The 23,145-nt window shown below is 47.4% G+C and overlaps 1 protein-coding gene across 1 annotated transcript in view; it reads left to right on the top strand.

Moving 5' to 3' along the window:
• Positions 1 to 10,817: 10,817 nt before the first annotated feature.
• The window catches only part of C12H3orf70 (chromosome 12 C3orf70 homolog), a 43,061-nt gene continuing 30,733 nt past the window's right edge, over positions 10,818 to 23,145 (top strand). The window contains exon 1 of the mRNA XM_059277413.1: positions 10,818 to 11,223. Within this exon, the coding sequence (XP_059133396.1) occupies positions 11,034 to 11,223 (190 nt within the window). The 5' untranslated portion in view covers positions 10,818 to 11,033. The remainder of the gene's footprint in view (positions 11,224 to 23,145) is intronic.

The raw sequence follows: 23,145 nt of genomic DNA, 5'->3' as shown, positions 1-23,145 counted from the left end.
GCCTCTTCCCAGGTGTGTCAAGACAATCAAGATCAGCCTCCACAGGGGCACCAGATCCTTAGGAGAGTTAACTGGTGTTTGTGAGCCACCCAGTAGGAGATCTGAACTCTGATCCTCCCATAGATAGAACAGTAAACGCTCTTAACTGCTGAGCCATCTCTTCAGCTCCCCGCATCAGAAATCTTTTCTGCCCTGTGACTCCCAGACCCCTGGTCTCCAGTGAATGTATACTCCCATATTTACCACACCAGGCATTTCAGTCATGGTGCTTCCTTGTCCATAGTCCCTTCTATGGAAAATCGATGGCCAGTAGCTCCCGATAATTCTTCAGCTGACTTAATTTTATTTCATTGATTTTTGTTGTGGTGGTTTTGTTTTGAGGCAGAGTCTCACTTTGCAGTCCAAATTGGCCTCAAACTACAGTGCAGCACAGGCTGGCCTTGACTTTATGATAGTTCTCCTGCCTCAGCTTCCGGAGTGCTGGGATTACAAGCAGGAGCCAGTGTCCAGCTTTAGTTTAGTGGCTTTAACACCGTACAACTTCCCTCCAAGCCACTGCTGATATGGCGTATAAAATAAACTCTTGCTGCTAAGAATTTGAACTTTTGAGGGAAGAGGAAATTGTTGGTCATAGTGCAAGCTGAATCAGAAAGTGGAGTTAAGGTTTTATGAGTCAGAGTAGAAGGATGAAAATGCAGTGACAAAGAGAAGACATGACAGAAAGCCTAAGTGCATCAGTGGTGTGAGGCACGGGCCAGGGTGACATCACATGTCTGCACATTAGTGAAGCTCTATTAACTTCTGCTGCTGTCACTCCAGAACACCCTTGCTGCATGCTCACCTCCTGACAGCCTTGGGTGCTCCAGGACTTCTCTTCCCAGAGTCTCTAATATTGCCCCTTGGCACTCTCAGCACGTGAAGTGTTCATAACCAAAAGGCAGACACACACACAGCCCTCCTGACATCATGTGTATAAATTGACTGCCCCATAATACGATTAATGGGAAGGTTTTATTGTAGATATGAGAGAGAGAGAACAGCCAGAGGCATCTAGAAGAATCCAGAGCAGAGAGAGAAAGAAGTAGATTGAATATGGCCAGCAGACTGGATGTGGCCAGGGCTATCTACAAGAGGGGGGGGAAAGACAGGGTACAGAGACTAGAGAACACACAGTGAGAGAGGCAGGAGCGGAGCGAATGGAGCAAGAACAGAGTGAACATAGCAAGAATAGCAGGGTTATAAGGAGAAGGAGTAGCTGATGGGTGGGCAGCCATGAGCTGGAGGGAGTTCAGGGTAGAGGAGGAAGTGAGAAGGGCTGGGATGCTAGCATGGACTTTGAAGTGTGTGACAGGTGCTTGTAACACTGACTCTGGAAGCCAGCATGAGCTTTGATATGCTAATAGGTCTCTTCTGCCAGAGGTAAGGGAAAGGACTCCTTTTGGTAGTCATTAGTTTCACAAGGTCCTGAGGAATGCTAGCTTTTACCTAAGCACAAGAAATCCTCCTGTAGCCCTGGTTGAGCTCAATACCTGAACTGCCTATTGGAGTTTGGAAAACTGGAATTTCCTTTGGACCTGACACTAAGTACTGAGAGTCGTAGCAGGAATGCTCCGAGGTAGCTCCTCCTCTTCTTCAAGGAAAAAATGATGTTTTATTTTGGCCTACATTTTCAGGGGTTGGGGGCTACAGTCCTTCATGGTGGGGATAGCATAGAAGCAGGGACATGAGGCTGGCTCAGCAGTCAGGGAGGCTGAGGTGGCTCCTCTGCTCCCTGGACAGGCTGGCCAGGATGTTCTCTGTGCTGATGTGCCTTTCCATGGGTGATCATCACCGCCATTTCACTGCCGTAATATTGGCTGCCACTTCCCAGTGCCTGTCCTGTGCCAGGAACAACACTTGGCATTTAGCAATAATTTCTGCATTCTATTACAGCAATCCCACAAAACTGACACTTTCAACACCTTATAGCTAACGAAATGCTGCTTGAGAGAGAATAATGAACTTGGCCAGGGACACCCATTGGCAAGCGACAGACACGAGACTCAGCATTGACTGACTTCCAAGCTTCTGCCTTTTTGGTCTTCTGGGGCAACTTGGTCAGGAGTGCCTTGGCTTCCTCTGAAGCAGGAGTTAGCCTTGCAGACAGCAGGGCATTTTACACATTCGGCTTTGATGCCAGCGAGGATCCAACCCGGTCCCCACCACACTTGTTATGTCACCCCCAGGATGAGTCCCTTCTTTAATTGTCATTCTCCTGATGTGCCACTCATCTTTATCCGTCACCAGCTTTATCTGAGATCTCAGACTCAATCATACTTCAAATTTAAGATATATCTTAACCAGCCAATTCGATTTTGCCAATTAAAAACTTACATGCATTTATTGACAATTTCACACATGTACCCAACATACTGTGACCATTTTCACCTGCATCACCTATCTTATTCTCCTCCCTTTCCCTCTAAACCGAATGAGAAATTAAACAAAAGGAGGAAACATGAGTACTCCTAAAGTATGGAGAAGCTTTTTATTGTCGATGTAAGGGAGAAGACAGGAAGAGGGAGGAGTCCAGGCTGAACATGGCTGGCAGGCTAAACTGGACCATGAGAGGAGAGAGGGGGAGGGAGAGCAAAAGAAGAGCAACCAATCAAGAGGAAACAGCCCTTGCCAAGAGACCCACAGACCAGTATAGCCAGATGGCTGAGTTATTATAGGGATCAGTATTGGGGAAGGGACATGAACCCCAACTCTGGAAGATTTAGGGTAGGGGGCGGGGTGATGATGGGAGGAGCCACAGGTACTGAGGGATGCTGGGAGAGCTGGGAGGAGCCACAGGTGCTGAGGGATGCTGGGAGAGCTGGGAGGAGCCACAGGTGCTGAGGGATGCTGGGAGAGCTGGGAGGAGCCACAGGTGCTGAGGGATGCTGGGAGAGCTGGGAGGAGCCACGGGTGCTGAGGGATGCTGGGAGAGCTGGGAGGAGCCACAGGTACTGAGGGATGCTGGGAGAGCTGGGAGGAGCCACGGGTGCTGAGGGATGCTGGGAGAACTGGGAGGAGCCACGGGTGCTGAGGGATGCTAAAAGTACTGGCCAGCGTCTGCTTGATAGGTTTACAGGCAGGCACCTGAGTTAGCCATTTGTCCTGGATTTCTGATACCCTCTTCTTCTCAAGTCCACAATACCTTTGTGAATTGAATTTGAGTTGTTTGCATAAGCATGGATTGTGTTGGGGTGTTATTGGATTGTGGGCAACTTACCACTGACCATGCCACAAAAGAAAATGAGTCCCCCTCTCCCAGAGACAGCTCCTCAGGGAGGGATGGGACCTTACAATCTCCTCTCCTGTTGGTGAAAGAATGCAGTGTTAGGTCTCAAACCTGGAACAAAAGGCTAACTGAGATGCCTATTAACATATCAAAGCCTACTCTGGCCACCAGGTTCTCCCAGCACCCCACATGCCCTACCTGTTACAGGCTCCTCCTGGTTGTCACACCCTGCCCCCTACCCTGAACACTCCAACCCCGGGGCAGGGCTGCTGTGGATGATTGATTGATAAACAAAGTGCTGATTGGCCAGTAGCCAGGCAGGAAGTATAGGCGGGACAAGGAGAGAGGAGAATTCTGGGAAGTGGAAGGCTGAGGCAGAGAGATGCTGTCAGCCACAGGGATGAGAAGCATGATGTAAGATACCGGTAAGCCACGAGCCATGTGGCAAGGTATAGATTGATAGAAATGGGTTAATTTAAGAGATAAGAACTAGATAGCAAGAAGCCTGCTACGGCCACATAGTTTATAAGTAATATAAGTCTCTGTGTGTTTGCTTGGGTCCAAGTGGCTGCGGGACTGGTGGATGAGAGAGATTTGTCCTGACCATGGGCCAGGCAGGACCAGGAAAACTTCAGCTACACTGGGTTCTTCCCTCACCCCCCATCTTCCCTATATAATTCAGTCATGTGGGCTACCATTGGCCCTTTTGGCCCCTTGGCCTTCTGGCTCTCCCCTTTCCTCCCCCCACTCCCCTCACATATATATATTAAAAACTTCAGCCCCCTAGGAGCAGCCACGTCCTCTTTTTCTTTCTTTTTTCTTTCTTTTTTTTCCATTCAGATGGAACGACAGTAAGCTCTTACGCAGACAGCCACATCTGTTCCAGGCTCCTGAGTTGCAAACCACTTCATGGCCAGAAGAGTGTTTTGTGTGTTCCTTCCTACCTTTTTGGCTTTCACATTCTTTTTTGTTCCCTCCTCCATGATGTTACCTGGGCCTCGCAGGGGTGCTTATCCATGTCCTGCTTAGGCCTGATGCTCCTTCGTCTCCTGGCTAATGACCACCATTGTCCTAACACTTCTGCTCCCTGGAGCCAACTCATCTCCAGTCTTGCTGATTCCATCTCCTCAGAATTACCACTTTCCCTTGCATGCATGTTCCCCGGGCTGGCAATCACCTCATTCCGACCTTGCCCCATTTAAGGGGTCCCGGGGCTTTCCAGTATTAGTATATAAAGTGCAATTTTGACCCTAACACTGTCCTCTGTTAGTCGCTTACTGAGACGTAACAAACTTCTTCACAACTCAGTGGTTGACACAATATCAACTTATTATCTCCCAGTGTTCTGTGGGGCAGGAATCTAGGGGCAGCCTAGCTGGTGAGAGGTCTCTCTGAGGCTACAGGTCTGTGTTTTGATCTGAGGGTTCAGGTGGGCAAATCTGCCACCAAGCTTCAGTAGCTATTGTCAGGTTTGGTTCTTGCCAGCCATAGGCTGGAGAGTCCTTGCCATAGGGTCACTCATAATGCCCCCAGAGTTGTTAGGGCCGGGGCCTGGAGCCTGGTAGCCCTGACAAGTTAGGCTTGGCCATCCACCTTAAATAAGCCAACTAAACAGAGAGGTAGCAATGGGTCGCAGAGAAAGGAGACTTAGTCAATGTTGGGAACACACAGGAAGGAGAAGTAAGGAGGTCCAGTGGCCCCAAGTTCACCTGCGAGGTCTTGGCATGAGGCTTAGGTTTGACTAGGCGTCTGGAGGTCTGCATACTGAAGCAGTCTCAGTCAGAGTGTCCCCTGCCCCATCATCCACCCATCAGTGTCTTCAGCTCCAGTCTCTCCGGCAAAGTTGTCACAACTGTGAAACTGGAGACAAATTCCTCTCCTGCTGGCCCCAGGCAGTCAGCATTTTCTTTCTCTTAGCGTGAGATTCCTGGAGAATCCGGTTTCTTGAGGGAACCATTGTTTCGGCCGAAAGGAAGGGCACAGATGCCTTCAGAATATTTTGTTTCCGCCAGGCTGGTTCCAAGAGGGCTGTTGACAAGAGGCCAACACAAATCACATTCTTTGCAACCTAATCTTGGAAATGCTCCCACCTCTATTTCTGGAGCTGCAATTGCTCCATCCGACCCATATTTCTTTCAAGAAGACGGCAGAGCTGGCCCAGGCCTTGCTGGCTGCCCAGTGTGCACTGCCCTCTCCCTGGCCTTTGTACAGCCAGTGCGTTCTTGCTGGGAAATGTGTTTTGATGGCTCTGGGCAGAACTGCGCTTCTACCCTGTCCTTTGTGCTTTGTTTAAAGCCGTACAAGCAATTACCTTTTATAATCCTAGGCTCGCTTTAGGTTAGCCCCTTCAAATTGTCTCCAGCAAACTGTTAGGGTGCTGTGTCACTTTCCCTGGGGAGACATGAACAACATCTCCTCACCCCGGGATAGGGGTGATAGGGCACCCGGGACTAACTAGAGGAAGGATTCTGTGGAAGTCTAGCTTCGCGAGCCAGTGAGTTTCCTGAGGATACTTACTAGAGCATGGGGCCTCACGGGCAGCTGCATCACTGAGAAGCCCACCCCAGAAGGAGGACAGAAGCTGTATCCCTGGGGCTCCCTGAACACCCTGTACTCAGCTGAGTTGATTGGAGACTCCCCTCTTCACAGCAGTTGTGAGACCTTGTGAGTCTTGTAACTTTGTCCACCCCCCCCCCCCCCACACACACACTTCTCCATTTAGGAGAGAAAGTTTCCGTTTAAAAAATGCTACACAAATGAGACTGTGGTGGCTAGAAGGTGCTCTCTGGGCACTGGCTTGTACCTGAGTGTTTGGTAGAGGGCTGACTGCAGGCCGTTGTCCTCACCAGTGCCTCATTTATACTCTTGAGTCAGCCATTGTATTCTAGATGGTTCTTTACTGATACTATAATCTCCCAGTGCTTCCTGCAATGGGCTAATTAAGGCTTGTTTAATTCTGTTTTAAAAGTTCATCTTATTTTTACATATGTGTCTGTGTCTGTGCAATGAGCACATGCCTGCTTCCCCAACACACCACTCCAACAAGGCCACGCCTCCCAATCCTTCCTAAACAGTCCATCAATGGGGAACCAAACATTCACATATATGAGCCCAAGGGGCCATTCTCATTTAAACCACCACACCCATGTGCTCTCACAGACCCAGTTCACCCTGGTAAATATGCTTGTCTACCTAGGTACAGAGCCATCTCCTTCCTCAAAATGGAGTCGTAATTTGCTTGTACAATGGAGCCTCTCAAGGCAAGGAACAGCCTGAAAAACCACTGTTTAATACAATGTGGAGTCACTTAGGACAAGGTACCACCTGATCTCAACAGGCTTCAAAGCAATCTGTTCATTCTGGGGATTTTGGATTTAAAAATCAGGTGTTTTTTCTTTCCATACACTTCACAATATTCAATCATCTCTCTCTCTCTCTCTCTCTCTCTCTCTCTCTCTCTCTCTCTCTCTCTCTGTGTGTGTGTGTGTGTGTGTGTGTGTGTGTGTGTGTGTGTGGAGAGAGACAGACAGACAGATGGTTTTGGGGATCCATTTCAGCTCCCTTCACATCTACCTTTGAGCTACATCTCCAGCGTAGCTGTGAACATTTTGATATGTCTATTTAACATGATTTGCCAGATGCCTCTGATGTACCCAATACAATGTCAAGCGCTGGGAATAAACAGTTCCTGCTAGACTGTTTGAGGTGCCACGTAGAGGGACAGCAAGTTCTTAAGGTTGCAGAGGAAGCTGGTCATGGTGGCACAGGCCTATACTCCCAGCTACTTACGATGCTGAAGCAAGAGGATCTGCAAGCTTGAGGGCTGCCTCTGTCTCTTAGTGACAGCCTGTCTCCAAATACAAAGTGTAAACAGGGCTGAGGGTATAACTATATGGTTGAGCACCTGAGGCCTTAAGTTCAACCTCCAGTCCCGATAATAATAATTAATAATAGTAATAACAACAGTGATGATGATGACAACCCAGGGCGAACTAGACAAAGACTTCAGACAGCAATTGAGCTCAAACAAGATCCGGAGTCAAGCAATCAAAGCAAAAGAACCGGGAGGCATTAGGGCAGGCAGAAGAGAACGGCACACTTCCAGAAATACAGCAGTGGTGGGCTTTGGAGCCTAGGGAAGAGGTTCGTTTTGAATAGCTGTTGTGGTGGTTTGAAAGAAAATGGCCCCCAAAGGGAGTGGCACTATTGGAGTTGTATGGCTTTGTTGGAGTAGGTGTGGCCTTGTGGGACGAAGTGTGTCCACTCAAAGGCGGGCTTTGAGGTCTCATATATGCTCCAGCCATGCCCAGTGTCTCAGACCACTTCCTCAGCTACCTCTCCAGCCCTATGTCTGCCTACACACCAACGTGGCCCACTACGATGACAATGGACTGAACCTCTGACCTGTATGCCACCTCGATTAAATGCTTTCCTTTATAGGAGTTGCTGTGGCCATGGTGTCTCTTCACAGCATGTAACTAAGACAGCAGTTCTAAGGCGGTCTCTCCACAGCACCCTAGAGGGAGGGTCGGGAGGAAAAGGTCTCTGGTTGTGAGTGTTTGAGATGCTGGGTTGGTTAGTTTTTGTCAACTCGATGCCAGCTCAGGTCATCCCATCACTTAGGAAGAGGGACCCTCAATTGAGAAAGTGCCCCCATTAGACTGGCTTGTATGCAAGTCTGTGGGACTTTTTTTTTTTTTTTATTAATGAATGATGTGAGCAATTCTGCTCTGGGCAGGTGGTCCTAGGTTGTATATAAGAAAGCAGGCTGGGCAAGCCATGGAGAAGCCAGCCAGTAAGCGGTGTTCCTCCATGGCTCTGTTTCAGTTCCTGTCATGACTTCCTTTGACAACGGTCTGTAACACGTAAGTTTAAGATAAAGCAAACCCTTTCTACCCCACATTGCTTCTGGTCAGCGTTTTATTACAGAGATAGAAAACAAACCAGGACAGGGACTAATATGGAGCATCTGCAGTGGGGGCCAGGTACAGGACAAGGCGGTACAGGGAAGCGTGACTGCTTCTGAGTCTAAAGATGCTGTTCTTATCTCCACACTGGAGCAAACGCTGAGTCCAAGCTGTGCTAATGGCCTTGCTGAACAGACTTCTTCCTTCCTCACAGGCGGCTCCCAGTTTAGCTGTACTGCATTTGGAAGCTGTTGCGCCCCCCCCCCCCCCCCCCGTCATCCTGTGATTGGTTTAATATGACTAGCAGACAGATTGCTGGTAGCTGATTCATAACCACGATGCTTGGTTGCTTGATTAGGTAACCAAAACCTGTACCATAAAGACTCAGTTTTTAAGTATTCGGAGGGTTGATGTGCAAAGACAACATACATGAACAATAGACCAAGAGGTATACTGTGACAGGAACAAGTCATCCAGCTCTTCATATTTGAACCTGAAGATTCTAACTGTAGCGTTATAGCCAAATAGACAAGTCACAGCCCTTGTCAAGACTGATCTTGGGTGGCTATGAGTGTTTGGCATCTTAAGTCATCTTGGTCATCCACAGCTTGGCTAGGAATAGTCCCATTGCATAAAAAAATTGTGTCAGCATGCTTCCTAATTAATGGAATCTTGTGGTTCAGTCTGTAATAAAAGCAAATGGGGTTAGCTATGTAAGCCCTCCTGAAGGTCTCCCGTTATGTGGTCTCATATGATATGCCTGGTAGTAGAGGAAGTTTATACATTGGAAGTGAAAAATAGATTAAAACAAATCGATATACCAATTGTTTAAAAAAAGTGGTTGGTGGGTCTACAGCAAGGCTCAGAGGGTAAGGGCACTGGCTGTTCTTCCAGAGGACCTGGGTGTGATCCCCAGCATTGGCATGGCAGCCAACAACCCCGTTACTCCAGTCCCAGGGAATCTGATAAATACTCTTCTGTCGGGCACTGTGTGCAGGTGGTGCACACACATACTGCCAGCAAAACAGCCAAACACACAAAATAATAAAATAAAATTTAGAAAAAAAAAGGATTTGATAATATAGCAACAATGTGGTGTGGATTCCTTTTTTCTTTTTTCTTGCTGAAGTTATTCTGAGATGGCTATATTAACAGCAGGGATGCATGGATGCTATGAGTCAGCTTTGGGACTTAAGGGGGTGGACACCTGGGAAGTAGGTGAAGCGATGGCACCTTATGTTTAACGCTGTTTCAGCGGTAGGTTAATGGGAAGCCAGAGTTTGTGACTTAGAACAGACAGCCTTTGCCGTCTGGATCTCCCTCTATCCCTGACACATGAAGATTTCACTAGAGTCAGACGTATGCAAATTAGATTTCCCTTCCTAAGCCAAGGTTAAATAAGAGGGAAAATTATGAAAGGTTGCTTATGGCAGCAAAGATTTTTGAGGGCTTGAGGATGAATTTGCTTTAAAGCCAGGCTAGATCTCACTGCTAAGCGGGAATAAGGTGGAGGGAAAGGAGATCCCGGTATAAGCACGTTCCAGTCCAGCATTTGTGTTGAGGGGTTCTGACCCTTGCTAACTACAGGCATTTTCCTTGGCCTTGAGAAGCATTTGGCAAGGAAGCTGAAGGAGGGCGTTCCCTCCTTTCCGTGTTCCAGGCTGGGTCCTGGCACCCACTGCAGGGACAGCCAATTCCCAGCGCGGCTCCCTAGGAAGAAGGATTTCTTTCCTTTTCTCTGGTTCAGCCTGGGATGGAAAACCTATTCCATGCAAGTTGTGGTCAAGAGGGAAGACAGAGGAGCAGACTTGGGGAGGTGGGAGGGGACGCTGCTGCCTGGGCAGCCACACCCATTGGCCAGGCTGGGCCCCACGGCGGCGGTCCCATGTGTGTGCCCACGTCCGTGTCAACTCCACACATACACTCCATGCATAAGCCCTCTACGCCATTCCAGCCCACCACATGGCCACACACACTCATGCTCAACCTATGCAGTTAATCAGGCTCACACACACACTGTGGCATCCACACTCACTCCCCCGCTCCCACCCCCAACTCGACCACTCGACTGTACGCACAGGCCACACACATAGACATTACAAGTCACTCAGTGAACACCCCCAACCCCATCTATCAGGACACGAGCCTAACACAACCTCCCACCCCAGCTGCCCGACGCCCCGAACCCAGCACTAGTTCCGGGCGGCTGGCGCTGGGAGGAAAGCGCTAGGTCTCGGGTCTCGGGTCACTGTCGGACCGCGGCGGGGGCAAGTGCGAGCCCCGCAGGACGCCATGACACGCCGGGGAGGGAGTGCCAGGGCCAGGCTGGACCGTGTGCCGAAAGGATGCGGGAGAAGGCAGCTGCAGCCAGAGCCACCCCCCACCCCACCCCACGAGAGGGCGGGCGCGTGCGGGACGTGTGCGTGTAGGGACCCAGCTGACCGTCCTCGCGGCCCGCCCTCCGCTCCGACAGGCGCGTGGGACCGACTCGCGGGGGCCAGGCTCGCCGAGGGGCGCGGCAGCCTAAGTGTGCGCGTGCGCGTGCAGGCGTGGCGGCCCGAGTGGGTGGGGGGGAGCAGAGAGGAGGGAGCAGCGGGGAGGACGAAAGAGAGAGAAGGGAGGTGGGAGCAGGCAGGAGGGTGGAGAGGAGAAAGAAGGGAGGAGGGAGCAAGGAGGAGGGCGCAGGAGAAGGGACCCGGGCGGCTGGAGGTGGCAGGCCCGGCCCGGTCGCTGCGCCCTCCCGGGGCGGCTCCTCCACCAGCCGGTCCCCGCCGCGCCTCCTCCAGCCCGCAGCTCGCCCGCGTCCTGCCCGCCCCGCGCCTCTGCTCCCGGGCTCCGGCCCCGGCTCCGCGCCGGGAGAGATGAGTGCGGCCGCGGCGCCCGAGCGCGGCTGGAAGAGCGAGAAAGTGGACGAGGCGCAGGCCCTGGCGCGGAGCTGCGCCGCTCGCAGACCCGACTTCCAGCCGTGCGACGGGCTGTCCATCTGTGCCACGCACAGCCACGGCAAGTGCTTCAAGCTGCACTGGTGCTGTCACCTGGGATGGTGTCACTGTAAGTGGAACCGCGTCGGCCTGCGGTCGCCCGCCTGCGGCCCGGCGCTGCCGGGACCACGGGAGGAAATCCCCGGGGAGCCTAGCTGCCTAGCCTTCTCTGGCCCAGGGAAGCCTGGGTCTGGTGTTCTTTGCTTTTTCTTTAATATACTTGCTTAGAGGTGGTAAAGCCGCCAGAGCGAGTGCCTAGTGGCAGGGAACGTTTTCAGGGGTGGGGGTAGGCACGGACATGCCCCTTTCACTTTCTTGCCTTTTCTTTCTGGCTGCTGTTTAACAGAAAGAGCTCAGAGAAGCCCAAGTGATTCTCATTTATTCAGACCGAGAAAGAAGTATGAAGGCTGGCTGCTAAGAAGTTAAACAGTTTGTAAGAGCAAACTCCTTCGATACCCAGTTACAGCGTTTGAGCCAAGCCAGAACTAGTCTAGGCCAGGCCCTTTCTGTTTATCCTGCAAGTTTTAAATAGATTAAACTTAAGTATCCATTTAATCAGAATTCCACAATTTGATTACTTCGGCATTTAGCTTAATCTGACTGATGAATCATTTCTTTTTAGAAACATTCTACAGTCTGTTTCCACATAATCTTAGATTAGAGGGCTTTAGAGTGTTTAAGACACATTTTCCAAGTGATCTTCAATCAAACTTATTTTTCCTGTTATTCAGAAGCAAATGGCTCACAAGGAGAGATGTAATATGTAACTAATCTTTATTTGCGTTAATTGAGGATATTTGAATACCTTAGTTGAATTATGAGTTAAAGGATAGAAAGTCTTTGCTTTTTCCTTGTAGACTCAGCAAACAGGGGTTTTGTTGCTGACTCCTCTGCTGATGAGGCCAAACAGAAAGTTTTTGCTTCTCATCACAACTGTGGCTTCCGAGTAGGAAGTACGGGTCTGAAGGACAGCAGTGGGATGCATTGGATGGGAGTCCTCAAGCGTCCTGTTCATACTGTGGGCTGTGGAGAAGTCAGGGTGGGCCCAGCCTTTCTTACTTAAGCACTGCCCCTTGCAGGTGGAGTTGACTCCTGGGAAGTAGCATCTGCTCAAACCGATTTCTCCTCATTGATGAGCCTGGATTCTCGACTGTCTCCCTTATCCATTCTTTCCTCTGTTCTTACATGTGCCTTATGAAATCATGTGTGCGCGCGCGTGTGTGCATGCCGTGACTCACATGTGGAGGTCAGAGGACAACTTTGTGGATCTTGGGGAATCCAACTCAGGGTGCCAGGCTTATGAGGCCAGTGTCTTCAACTCTCTGAACCATCTTGCTACCCCACTTCTTACTAAATCTTAAATTCTTCTCAAATCGTGGTGGTCTCCACTCTAGATACGCACGTTTGAATATACAAAGGATTTCTTGCACACGTGCCCATTTTTTTTCTCTGCATCCCAGGTTTGAACTTGATGCTCACTGAAGGACTTAGTGGATAGAGATAGCCACCATTTTTCACTGAGGCCATTGCTGTGTCCTGTTTCTGAACTGCCTGCCATTCCCGGCTGTCCTTCCTCTTATAGAAAAGTAGCCCTGTTCCTAGCCATCCTGGTTGTTTTGTTCTGAACACGTGTGCTGATGTTAGGTGGAAACTACCTGAGTTGTGGTCCGGCCCGTGGGGACCAGGACTGCCGCCTGTCTAGGTGGAAACTACCTGAGTTGTGGTCCGGCCCGTGGGGACCAGGACTGCCGCCTGTCTAGGTGGAAACTACCTGAGTTGTGGTCTGGCCCGTGGGGACCAGGACTGCGGCCTGTCGTCTCTGAGGGGCCACTCTGCCTTTGCCTAGCTGCGTGATGTTAGCCCTTCTCGGATACCTCGTCACGCCAAGCTGCCGCTGCTCCCTCAAACTAAGCTTGTTGTCTGCTAATGCCGTTAAGTGAGCTTTGAAAACGGTGGCAGTTCATCCATGACGTGCCCCTCTCAAAGCTGTACGTGTGGTTTTGGAGACAAGTTCTGATACCTTAGGGATCCCCCCCCCACCCCACCCCCCGTTATTTTATTATATGAGAATTCGCCCATTTTCCTAAGTTACTGTGATTTCAGCCTTGGCTCTATGATTGGGTGTGCATAGTTTTTGTGTATTTACGTGTGTGTTATTCCTCCTGTGTTCATGTCATTGTGCCTGTAGTAAGCTTCTATGCCTTTACTCTAGTTATCGATAAAGTAGTTAAGAGGGAAGGCCACAGAGTCCTGCAGCCTGCTGATAGACCTGCCCTTGAAGCTGACAGCGCTTTGTTAAGGAGCACTGTTGGGACTGTTCCATATTACCTAGATGCCTAAATGCGCTCTCCATCTTGTGTTGTGATGTCCATCTGGGTAAATGGGAGCTGGTCAACTAAATTGCTGCGGTCCCACCAACACAGGGATTTTGCTGCAGCCTCTTGATCTGTGCTTTCTATACGCAATCCTCTTCAAAAAAGGAAATTAGAATGAGCAGATAACTCAGATGGGTTCCACAATGCTTCCTGTTTTCTTTTAAGAGACCAGGGACTGATAAATAATCCAAATTTAGGAAAGGATTTCCATCGGGTATACTGATTTTCGTAGTTCTTTATGATTTCTTTTCTGTGTGTAATGTTTATATCTCTACATATGTGTGTGTTTCTGTGAGTGAGTGTGTGTGTAGTGTCAGTATGTGTACATGTGTATGAGTGAGGGTATATGTAATGTCTGTGTGTGTATAAGTATGTGTGTATAGTGTTTATGTCTGTACACACTTGTGTGTTTATGTGTGAGTGGGTGTGTGTGTGAGGCCCTGGGGTCTGTCCTCCAACTTCCCCCTTGTTTGGGTCAGAGTCTTTTGTTGTCTGCAGACTGGCTGGTCTGTGAGCTTCTGGGGACTCTTCTCTTCCCACCTCCTGTCTCAAGGTAGGAGCACTGGGGTTGCAGACACAGGCTTCCGTGCTTGGCTTTTCTGTGGGGTCTGCGGATTTGAACTTGGGTCTCCTCACTTGCGCGTCAAGCACTTTGCTTGCTGGGCCGTCCCCCCAGACCTTCATCTGTTCTTCTTCGTCTCTGCCAGGCCCCCACTCCTGTTCTGTGCCCCTGCACTGGCAGCGATGCAGGGGTCTCATTCATGAGTGGCTGTGGTCCCCGGCTGCCAGGTGCTTTGTTTCTGTCCCTCACTTGGTTGGGTATCAGTTCTTACTACCTCTTCACCAAAATAAAATTGTTCTTGAGTAGAAACAGTTAACGTGTTTGGGAACCTTGTTGTCTGTCACGATTCTTATAATCTGTTCTATGTATCTTACATATTTTCTTTTCATGAGATGTTGTAGAAACGAAATACAGATATGAATACAGCTGCATCCCACCCTTTAAGCAGCGTCTAAGGGTGTGCCCCATGAATTTTTGTAATTTCTTTAAAGTAGCACATGTATAGATGAGGACACCATTGGTTTGTTCATTGAAGCTGAGAATGCAAAATGAGAGATATCCCATCATACTTGAGAAAGAGAGAATCAGAACAATTAAGCAAGTTCAGTATATATGATGGATGTTATATATATGATGGATGTCAAAACTGTGAAGTTCATAACCATATAAAATAGAAAAAGCTGAAAATATGTACATGTTTATAGAAGACATGTAAAATATATACTCATTGGTGCATTCTTGCATAATTAGCGTGTTTGGATAATGACTAGTGTTTGAGGAATAAACTAGGATTTTTTTAAACCTTCCGACTACAGACTCTTACTGTGTTAAGAGTGTTACTTACTGTGTTACTTAACCTTTTCCTGGTAAGAATGATGTTGAGTTGAATGAATGAATGAATGAATGAATGAAGGTTTCTAAGAACAGTTTTGAGAGGAGGGGGAAGTTGTGGCTTAGCTGTAGGAGAGAGGTAGGAGAGAGTAAACCATATGAAGATATTAGAAAGTAGACTTTTGTCCTTGAGTAGACATTGGTTTAGAAGGAAGAAGAAATTAGAGATGTAGGTGGGTGAATTTGAGAGATGTTTGAGGTGAAATATATGGGTGTGAGTAGACTTGGGGTGAGGGGAAGGGATGGGAAGTTTATTGGGATCAACTTCTAGGCTTCCGTCCTTTACAGCTGGGATAAACGGAGAGCAAGTGACGTGGGTGGTCATAAAGTCGGGTTTGGATTTGCTGAGTTTATGTGGTCTTAGTTGCATACAGGGTTGGAGAACTCAGAGGGGAGGTTTGGGCCAGAGATTGTATGAACGTTTTCTGTTAACTAGAGCTTGTAGTTGGAGCCATGGGGAAGTGTGGTATCTCCAAGAGCAAGAAGACACAGGGCAAAGAATAAAGAAAACCACCCTTAGGCTCTCTCTTCAGACAAGTGTGGAGAGTCAATGCATGAGGATAAATTCTGAGATGACTAGAGAAGACAGATCTTCAAATGGAGTGCTGGACGGGCAAAGGGCGGTGAATTCTGGAAGAAGGAACAGGAAGATGTAACCAGTACTCATCAGGTTGTTCCTTAGATATTTGCCAATGACACTCCTGGGTTTTTTTTTTTTTTTTATGCAGAAGAGGATGAAAGATTTAGCCTTGCAATCATTACTTCAGGAATATACTAAAGTATTAGTCAAAGCAATTTGAGATAGATTCTTCAAGGCAAAAAGCCAACAGAGTCCCAGGAGCTGAGAATTAGGATGTGACTGTTCATGTTTGCTCACTGATTACTTTGTGACGGACTAAACTGACTGTGCTGAGGATATTCTTGACAATCAATGCCATTCTGTCCATTTCACAGTTGATAAAGAAGACCCAGTGGAGTCAAGAAGCTTTCTCACGGCATATAACTAGTTAGGACTAGAGCTTGTATCTGGATCCAGGTATGCCTGATGCTGGAATCTGACCCAGAACCAGAACAGAGAAATTTAGAGTTAATGAGCAGAACCAATAGCTCAAGTCCATTAGAGCCAACGATGGAGAAAGTGTTTTAGAAATGGGCAAGTGTCGTTTACAGTAATGAAATCCAGCAGAGTGAGAGCTGTAAAGAGGTCACTGGATTTGGAGAATAAAACTCAAGTGAAGGCTTATGAAAGAGAAAGTGATTAGGAGATGACAGGTGGGGTTGAGTGGGTGTACATGATATGATGTAGGTGCCACTAGCAGAGCTCAGAGTTGACTTCATAAAGTCACATAAGAGATGAGCTCGATTTCCTGCAGAATGCATCTCAGAAGATGTCTGTTCCTTTCGGGTTGAAAGCAGTCGGAGTGGGACTTAATGTCACCTAAGATGATATTAGCATATCTAAAGAAAGACTGTCTCTGGAGAAGATGGAAGAATGGAGACAGAGGCAGGGCTGGAGGTGATTTTCAGGACTGTTTAGGGGAGACTGTATGCTACCTAAAGGGTGGGAAGCAGCCTGGTCTTCAGGCATTTGGATATAATCGAATCCCTGTTGGTCGATGTCCTATACAGAGGTAAATTGCTGATTAGAGAATTTAGCTGTTAGAACTTCAGAGCAAATGAACTTTGTCCGTAGGTTAGCACTGTAGTTTTGTGTTATTCTAGTGTTCTCTTTCCCCACATCCATACTATGAACGCTAGGAACCTCATACTCTCTGTTTTCCCTGGCAGTCCCTGGTTGCTTCTTCTGAAGGATAGCTCTGTCATACCCATAATTGGGGCTACAGGGAATATATTCACTGCGGTGACAGTGAAACGTAGCCGGAGGGGAAGAGGGTAGTTAGGTAGAACAGTCAACTTCTACCCTTTATTTATCCATAAGACTGAAGGTCCTGCTTGACCTTGACTGGTAGTTGAAGAGGGGAGCTCAGGTCTTGGGTAGGAGATGTGGACTAATGTTCTGGGTAAGTCTATTGACAGATGTCAGAGCTGGAGAAGGCCGATAGGTATCCTCACATTAGACTGGTGCTCAGGAATGTGTCCACCTCCCCAACAGCATAAAACAGAATGCTTGTCTACACACGCTGAAGTCTTTCTGTATGAGTGTTAACTCACCCGCTGCCAACAGCTCACACTGAGCAGTGCTGAGAACAGTAATGTAAGCATACATATTTAGTAGGTAGTTTGATACCATGTCCATTCAGGAAAACAACAGAAGTAGGTTCTTCATTGGGGCCTGTGACCTCAGGACCTCTGACCAGGTTTAGAATGTATTGCTGTGATAAAATACCCTGACAAAAGCGTGGCGGTTTTTTGTTTGTGTGTTTGTTTTGTTTTGTTTGTTTGTTTTTTGGTTTTTCGAGACAGGGTTTCTCTGTGTATTTTTGGTGCCTGTCCTGGATCTCACTGTGTAGACCAGGCTGGCCTCGAACTCACAGAGATCTGTCTGCCTCTGCCTCCCGAGTGCTGAGATTAAAGGCATGAGCCACCACCTCCCAGCGGTGTGGCGGTTTGAATGAAATGTCACCCATAAGTCTCAGGCATTTGAAGACTTCATCCCCAGTTGGTGGCTGTCTGGGGAGGATTCAGTGTGACCTTGCTGGAGGAAGGGCCACTGGAGCCTGGACTTTGAATTAGCTCTCGCTACTTCCTGTTTGTGGTTTGAGATGTGATCTCTGAGCTGTTCCTGCCGCCATGCCTCTGCTCAACCATCAGATACTCTAACCCTCTGGAACCATATGTCCAATTAACCGCTTTATTTTATAAGTTGCTGTGGTCATGGAGCTTTATTACAGCAACAGAAAATAACACAAAAAGTACCCAAAGACAGGAAGAATTTATTTTAGCTCACAGTTCAAGGTGTAGTGCATCGCATCATGGCAGGGAAGTCAGAGAAGCAGGGAGCTGGAACAGCCGTTCACATTCCATCTAAAGTAAGGAGAAAAGAGCAAAGAATGCATGTTGTGTTCAACTCTCTTTCTCAATTTTATATAGTCCAGAATCTGCTGTCCTAACAATGACCCCACTCACAGTTAAGGTGGGTCTTCCTACATCTATTAACGTAACTAAAATAGTCCCCAGTGGGCATGCCCAGAGGTCCATCTCCCAGATGACGCCATATTCTGCCATGTTGAAAATTAACCATCACACAGTACCAGGTATGCATTCCCTCCCATGGTCCTCTAATTCAGTCATGATGTGGTTGGTTACGCCACAGCAGTCATGCCATTATTGTATGAGTGGCATGTCCTGCCTGGCAGGCCAGTATTTTAATGCCAGGGTTTCACAGCTGGGTAAGACTGTTGATGACTTTTCTCTGCCAGCAGCCTGCATGGCATTATGAGAGCTATCTAGCATGAATGAAGCTTCCATCTCATTTCCAGTGTGATTTTCCTATGTCCTGTAACCAAGATGTGTGGTGTCTTCAGCAATATGGCCTTACCATCAAGTTCTTAAGGGCAACCAAGAGCATTGGCAATAACCTGTATTGTTTTGGGGACCTCTTGGGCCTCCATGACCAGTACTCTATAGGGAAGTGTCTTACACCTAGAGCTGGTATACATGGCTTTTGGGAGAAACATTATCTACCCATGCAGGATATGTCTATTCAAACTTTTTTTTGTTTGTTTGTTTTTCAAGACAGGGTCTCTCTGTGTAGTTTTGTAGACCAGGCTGGCCTCAAACTCACAAAGATCCTCCTGCCTCTGCCTCCAAAGTGCTGGGATCAAAGGTGTGTGCCACCACTGCCTGGCTAACATTTTTTTTTTTTTTTTTTTGGTTTTTCGAGACAGGGTTTCCCTGTGTAGCTTTGTGCCTTTCCTGGAACTCACTTGGTAGCCCAGGCTGGCCTTGAACTCACAGAGATCTGCCTGGCTCTGCCTCCCGAGTGCTGGGATTAAAGGCGTGCGCCACCACCGCCCATCACATTTTTTTTTTTAAAGTTGTAATTTTTGTTTGTGTTTTAGACAGGATCTCACTATATAACTGTGGCTGCCCTGGAACTCCCTATGTAGAACAGGCTGGCCTCAAACTGACCACAATTGGTCTTTTTTTTTTTTTTTGGTTTTTCGAGACAGGGTTTCTCTGTGTAGCTTTGCGCCTTTTCCTGGAACTCACTTGGTAGCCCAGGCTGGCCTCGAACTCACAGAGATCCGCCTGGCTCTGCCTCCCGAGTGCTGGGATTAAAGGCGTGCGCCACCACCGCCCAGCTACAATTGGTCTTAAATTGTATTCTTGAGTTAGTTTACAAAATAGGTTCCTAGGCGAGTTTTTCCGCATGTCCTTATTTCGGCCAGCTCTCTCAACCTCTCCTCTTCCACCACTCCATGTCTGTAGCCACTGAATCATTTCCTCTGCCTGTGTTCCTCCCCGGTGCCTTCATAGCACGTGTTCTACTCCCCTCTCCCCTGAGGCCTCCTCCCCTAGCCCCAACAGTGGTCCCTTTCTAACTTCCTGGCCTCTAGTCACTCCAGGGTAAACACACACATCTAAAATTTGAAAGCTAGGATCCGCTAATGAGTGAAAACATGGAGTTTGTCTTTCTGAGCTGGGTTACCTCAGTCAGGGTAATATTCAGTTCCATCCATTTGCCTGCAGATTTCCTAATTTGGTTTTATGTACCACTTATTCATTACCCACTCGTCAGTTGGTGACATCTAGTTTGATTCCATTTCACATCTATTTTGAGCAGAGCAGCAACGAACATGGATGTGAAAGTGTCTCTGTAGTAGGAAGTGAAATCCTTTGGGCACATTCTCAGGAGTGATTTAGCTGAGTCGTATGGTAGTTCTATTTTTAGCTTTTGAGAAACTTCCACACTGATTTCCATAGTGGCTACACAAGTTTGCATCCCTGCCAACAGTGAATAAGGATTCCCCTTTCTCCACACCCTTCCAGCATTTGTTATCATTTTATTTCTTTTTTCAATTTAAAACGCTTTTAGGAAATACATAAATACTGTATTTACATAATTTTCACTTCTTCCTTTTCCACCTCCACCTCCTATCATGTCCCTTACTCCATCCTCTATAATTACACACACCAAACCAAACAAACCAGCAAAATAGCACCCCGAATCTACTGAGTCCGTGTAGTGGTGTTCTCATGGGATGACCAGTTGAGATCGGATAATCCATTAGTTGGTTTGTACCTAAAGAAGATTGCTTCTTCCTCTCTCAGAAGCCATTGCCTGTAGCTCCTCGGCTAGGGGTGAGGCCCTTTGAAATATCCCCTGTCTGCATTGACATGTCGACTGGTCTGTTATTGTGCTGGTCTTGTTTAGGAAACGGTATTGTTGAGATTTCATGGGTGCAGAATCCCTGCCACGTCTGCAAGACACTGCGTAGCCTTTAGGCATCCTGGTCCTGTGGCTCCCATAACCTCTCTGTCCCTTCTTCTGGGATGTTCCCTGAGCCTTAGAGGTAGGGATTGCATTGTAGATGGTCCACAGGACACCCCATTGTCACCTGATCTCTACATTTTGACCAGTTGTATATTTCTGTCGTGGTCTCTGTCCACTGCAAAAACAGGCTTCTTTGATGAGGGGTGAGATCTATAGACATCTGTAGGTGTAAGGGTAAGTACTTACAATACAGCTGTACATCATATTGGCTTATGGAAATGACAGTAGTGGTGTCTCCTCTAGGGTCTATAACGTCTACAGCAGTGGCCAGTTGAGTAGGTGTACAGTCCTAGACATGAGTTACCTGCTGTCCAGCAGGCCTTAAGTCCAGCCAGTCAGCTGTTTGTCACTTCCAAGATAGATGTGCCACTATGACATTATCGTACGGTTTCTATTGCTGTGAAGAGACACCATGACCACAGCCACTCTTATTAAGGAAAACATTTCATTGAGGTGGCAGCTTACAGTTTCAGAGGTTTAGCCCTGTGATGCATGCAGGCATATCTTGATCAGAAGGCAACTTAGGAAGCAGACTGTGACTGGGCGTGGCTTGAGTACATATGAGACCTCAAAGCCCGCCTCCACAGTGACACACTTCCTCCAACAAGGCCATACTCACTTCAACAAGGCCACACTTCCTAGTAGTGCCACTCCCTTTGGGGTCCATTTTCTTTCAAACCACCACAGGCATCATTAAGGACATCTTGCCAAACTGGTTATTGTTGTGGTTTATAGGCTTTACAGCTTGGGAGGACTACTGATTACCCATTAGCAGCTTGTATGGAACCTCTGTGAGTTCCTATGTGCATCGGTCTGGTGTATTTAGAAGACCTTGTTTCCTTGGTGTCCTCCAACCCCCTGGCTCTTAAAGCCTTTCTTTCTACCTTCTCTTCCACAGAGTTCTTTGAGCCCTGAGGGGAGGAATTTGATGGAGATATTCCATTTAGGGCTGAGTGTTCAAAGGTCTCTCACTGTCTAATGTCTGGCTGTGAGTCTCTGTATTTGTTTCTGTCTACTGCAGGAGGAAGCTTCTCTGATGGTGGCTGAGCAAGGCACTGATCATGTTTGTCTTTCTGGGTCTGGGTTACCTCACTCAGGGTTATTTTGTTTTTTTTTTTAGTTCCATCCATTACTTGTTAATTTTATTAAAAACAAACCAAACCAAACAATAACAAAAAAAACCACTGGAGTAATATAGTCCATTGCAGAAATATCCCACATTGTCTTTATTCATTCATCTGTTAGAGGACATCTAGGTTGTTTCCAATTTCTAGATATTATGAGTAGAGGAGCAAAGAACATGATTGAGCAAGTGTCTCTGTGGTAGGATGAAGCATCCTTTACGTGCCTGAGTGTGGTGTGGCTGGATCTTGAGGTAGATCAGTCCCCATCTTCTTGAGGAACTCCCATACTGATGTCCATGGTGGCTGTCCCAGTTCACACTCCACCAGCCGTGGAGGAGTGTTCTCCTTACTCCACATTGTCGCCAGCATGAGCTGTCACTGTTGTTACTCATCTTGGCCATTTTGACAGGTATAAAATGAAATCTCAAAGTAGTTTGATTTGCATTTCCCTGATGACTAGGGATGTTGAACATTTCTTTAAATGCTTCTCAGCCATTTGAGTTTCCTCTTTTTGAGAATTATCTGTTTAGCTCTGTACCCCAATTTAATTGGGTTATTTGTCTTCTTGATATCCAGATTTTTGAGTTCTTTATATATTTTGGATATTAGACCTCCTCCAGATGTGTTCTTGGTGAAAATCTTTTCCGATTGTTTAGGCTGCCACTTTGTTCAAATGATGGTGTCCCATGCCATGCAGAAGCGCTTCAGTTTCGTGAGGTCCTGTTTATTAATTGATATTAGTGTCTGTGCCAATGGTGTTCTGTTCAGAAAGTCTTTTCCTGTGCCAGTGAGTTCAAGGTTGTTTCCAACCACTTTCTCTTCTATCAGGTTCAGTGTATCTGGTTTTGTTTGTTTGTTTGTTTTTGTTTTGTTTTGTTTGTTTGTTTTTTCGAGACAGGGTTTCCCTGTGTAGTTTGGGTGCCTGTCCTGGATCTCGTTCTGTAGACCAGGCTGGCCTCGAACTCACAGAGGTCCACCTGGCTCTGCCTCCCAAGTGCTGGGATTAAAGGTGTGTGCCAGCACTGCCCGGTGTATCTTGTTTTATTTTGAGCCCTTTGATCTATTTGGAGTTGAATTTTGTGCAGGGTGGTAAGTATGGATCTTTTCGCATTTTTCTACATGCATCCATCCTGTTTGACCAGCACTATTTATAGAAGATGCTATCCTTTTCTAGTGTGTATTTCTGGCCTCTTTATAAAAAAAATCGGGTGTCCATTGGTGTATGGATTTATGCCTGGCTCTTCAATTGGATTCCCTTGATCAGTGTGTCTGTTTCTAAGCCAGTACCATGCTGTTTTCTTTACTTTATCTCTGAAGTACAATTTGAGATCAGGGATGGTGATACCTCTAGCAGTTGTTTTATCACTCAGGATTGATCAAATTTTGGAATTACCTTTTTAAACTATTTTTCTTTTTTTAAGGATTTATTTATTTATTTTATGGATGAGTACTCTAGCTGCATGTCTGCCTTTATACCAGAAGGGGGCATCAGATCTCAGTATAGATAGTTGTGAGCCACCATGTGGGTGCTGGGAATTGAACTCAGAACCTCTAGAAGAGCAGCTAGTGCTCTTAAGCACTG

The sequence above is a fragment of the Peromyscus eremicus genome, chromosome 12, assembly GCF_949786415.1.
Source record: "Peromyscus eremicus chromosome 12, PerEre_H2_v1, whole genome shotgun sequence".
Taxonomy (NCBI): Eukaryota; Metazoa; Chordata; class Mammalia; order Rodentia; family Cricetidae; genus Peromyscus; species Peromyscus eremicus.
This window is presented reverse-complemented; position numbering and strand designations above follow the sequence as displayed.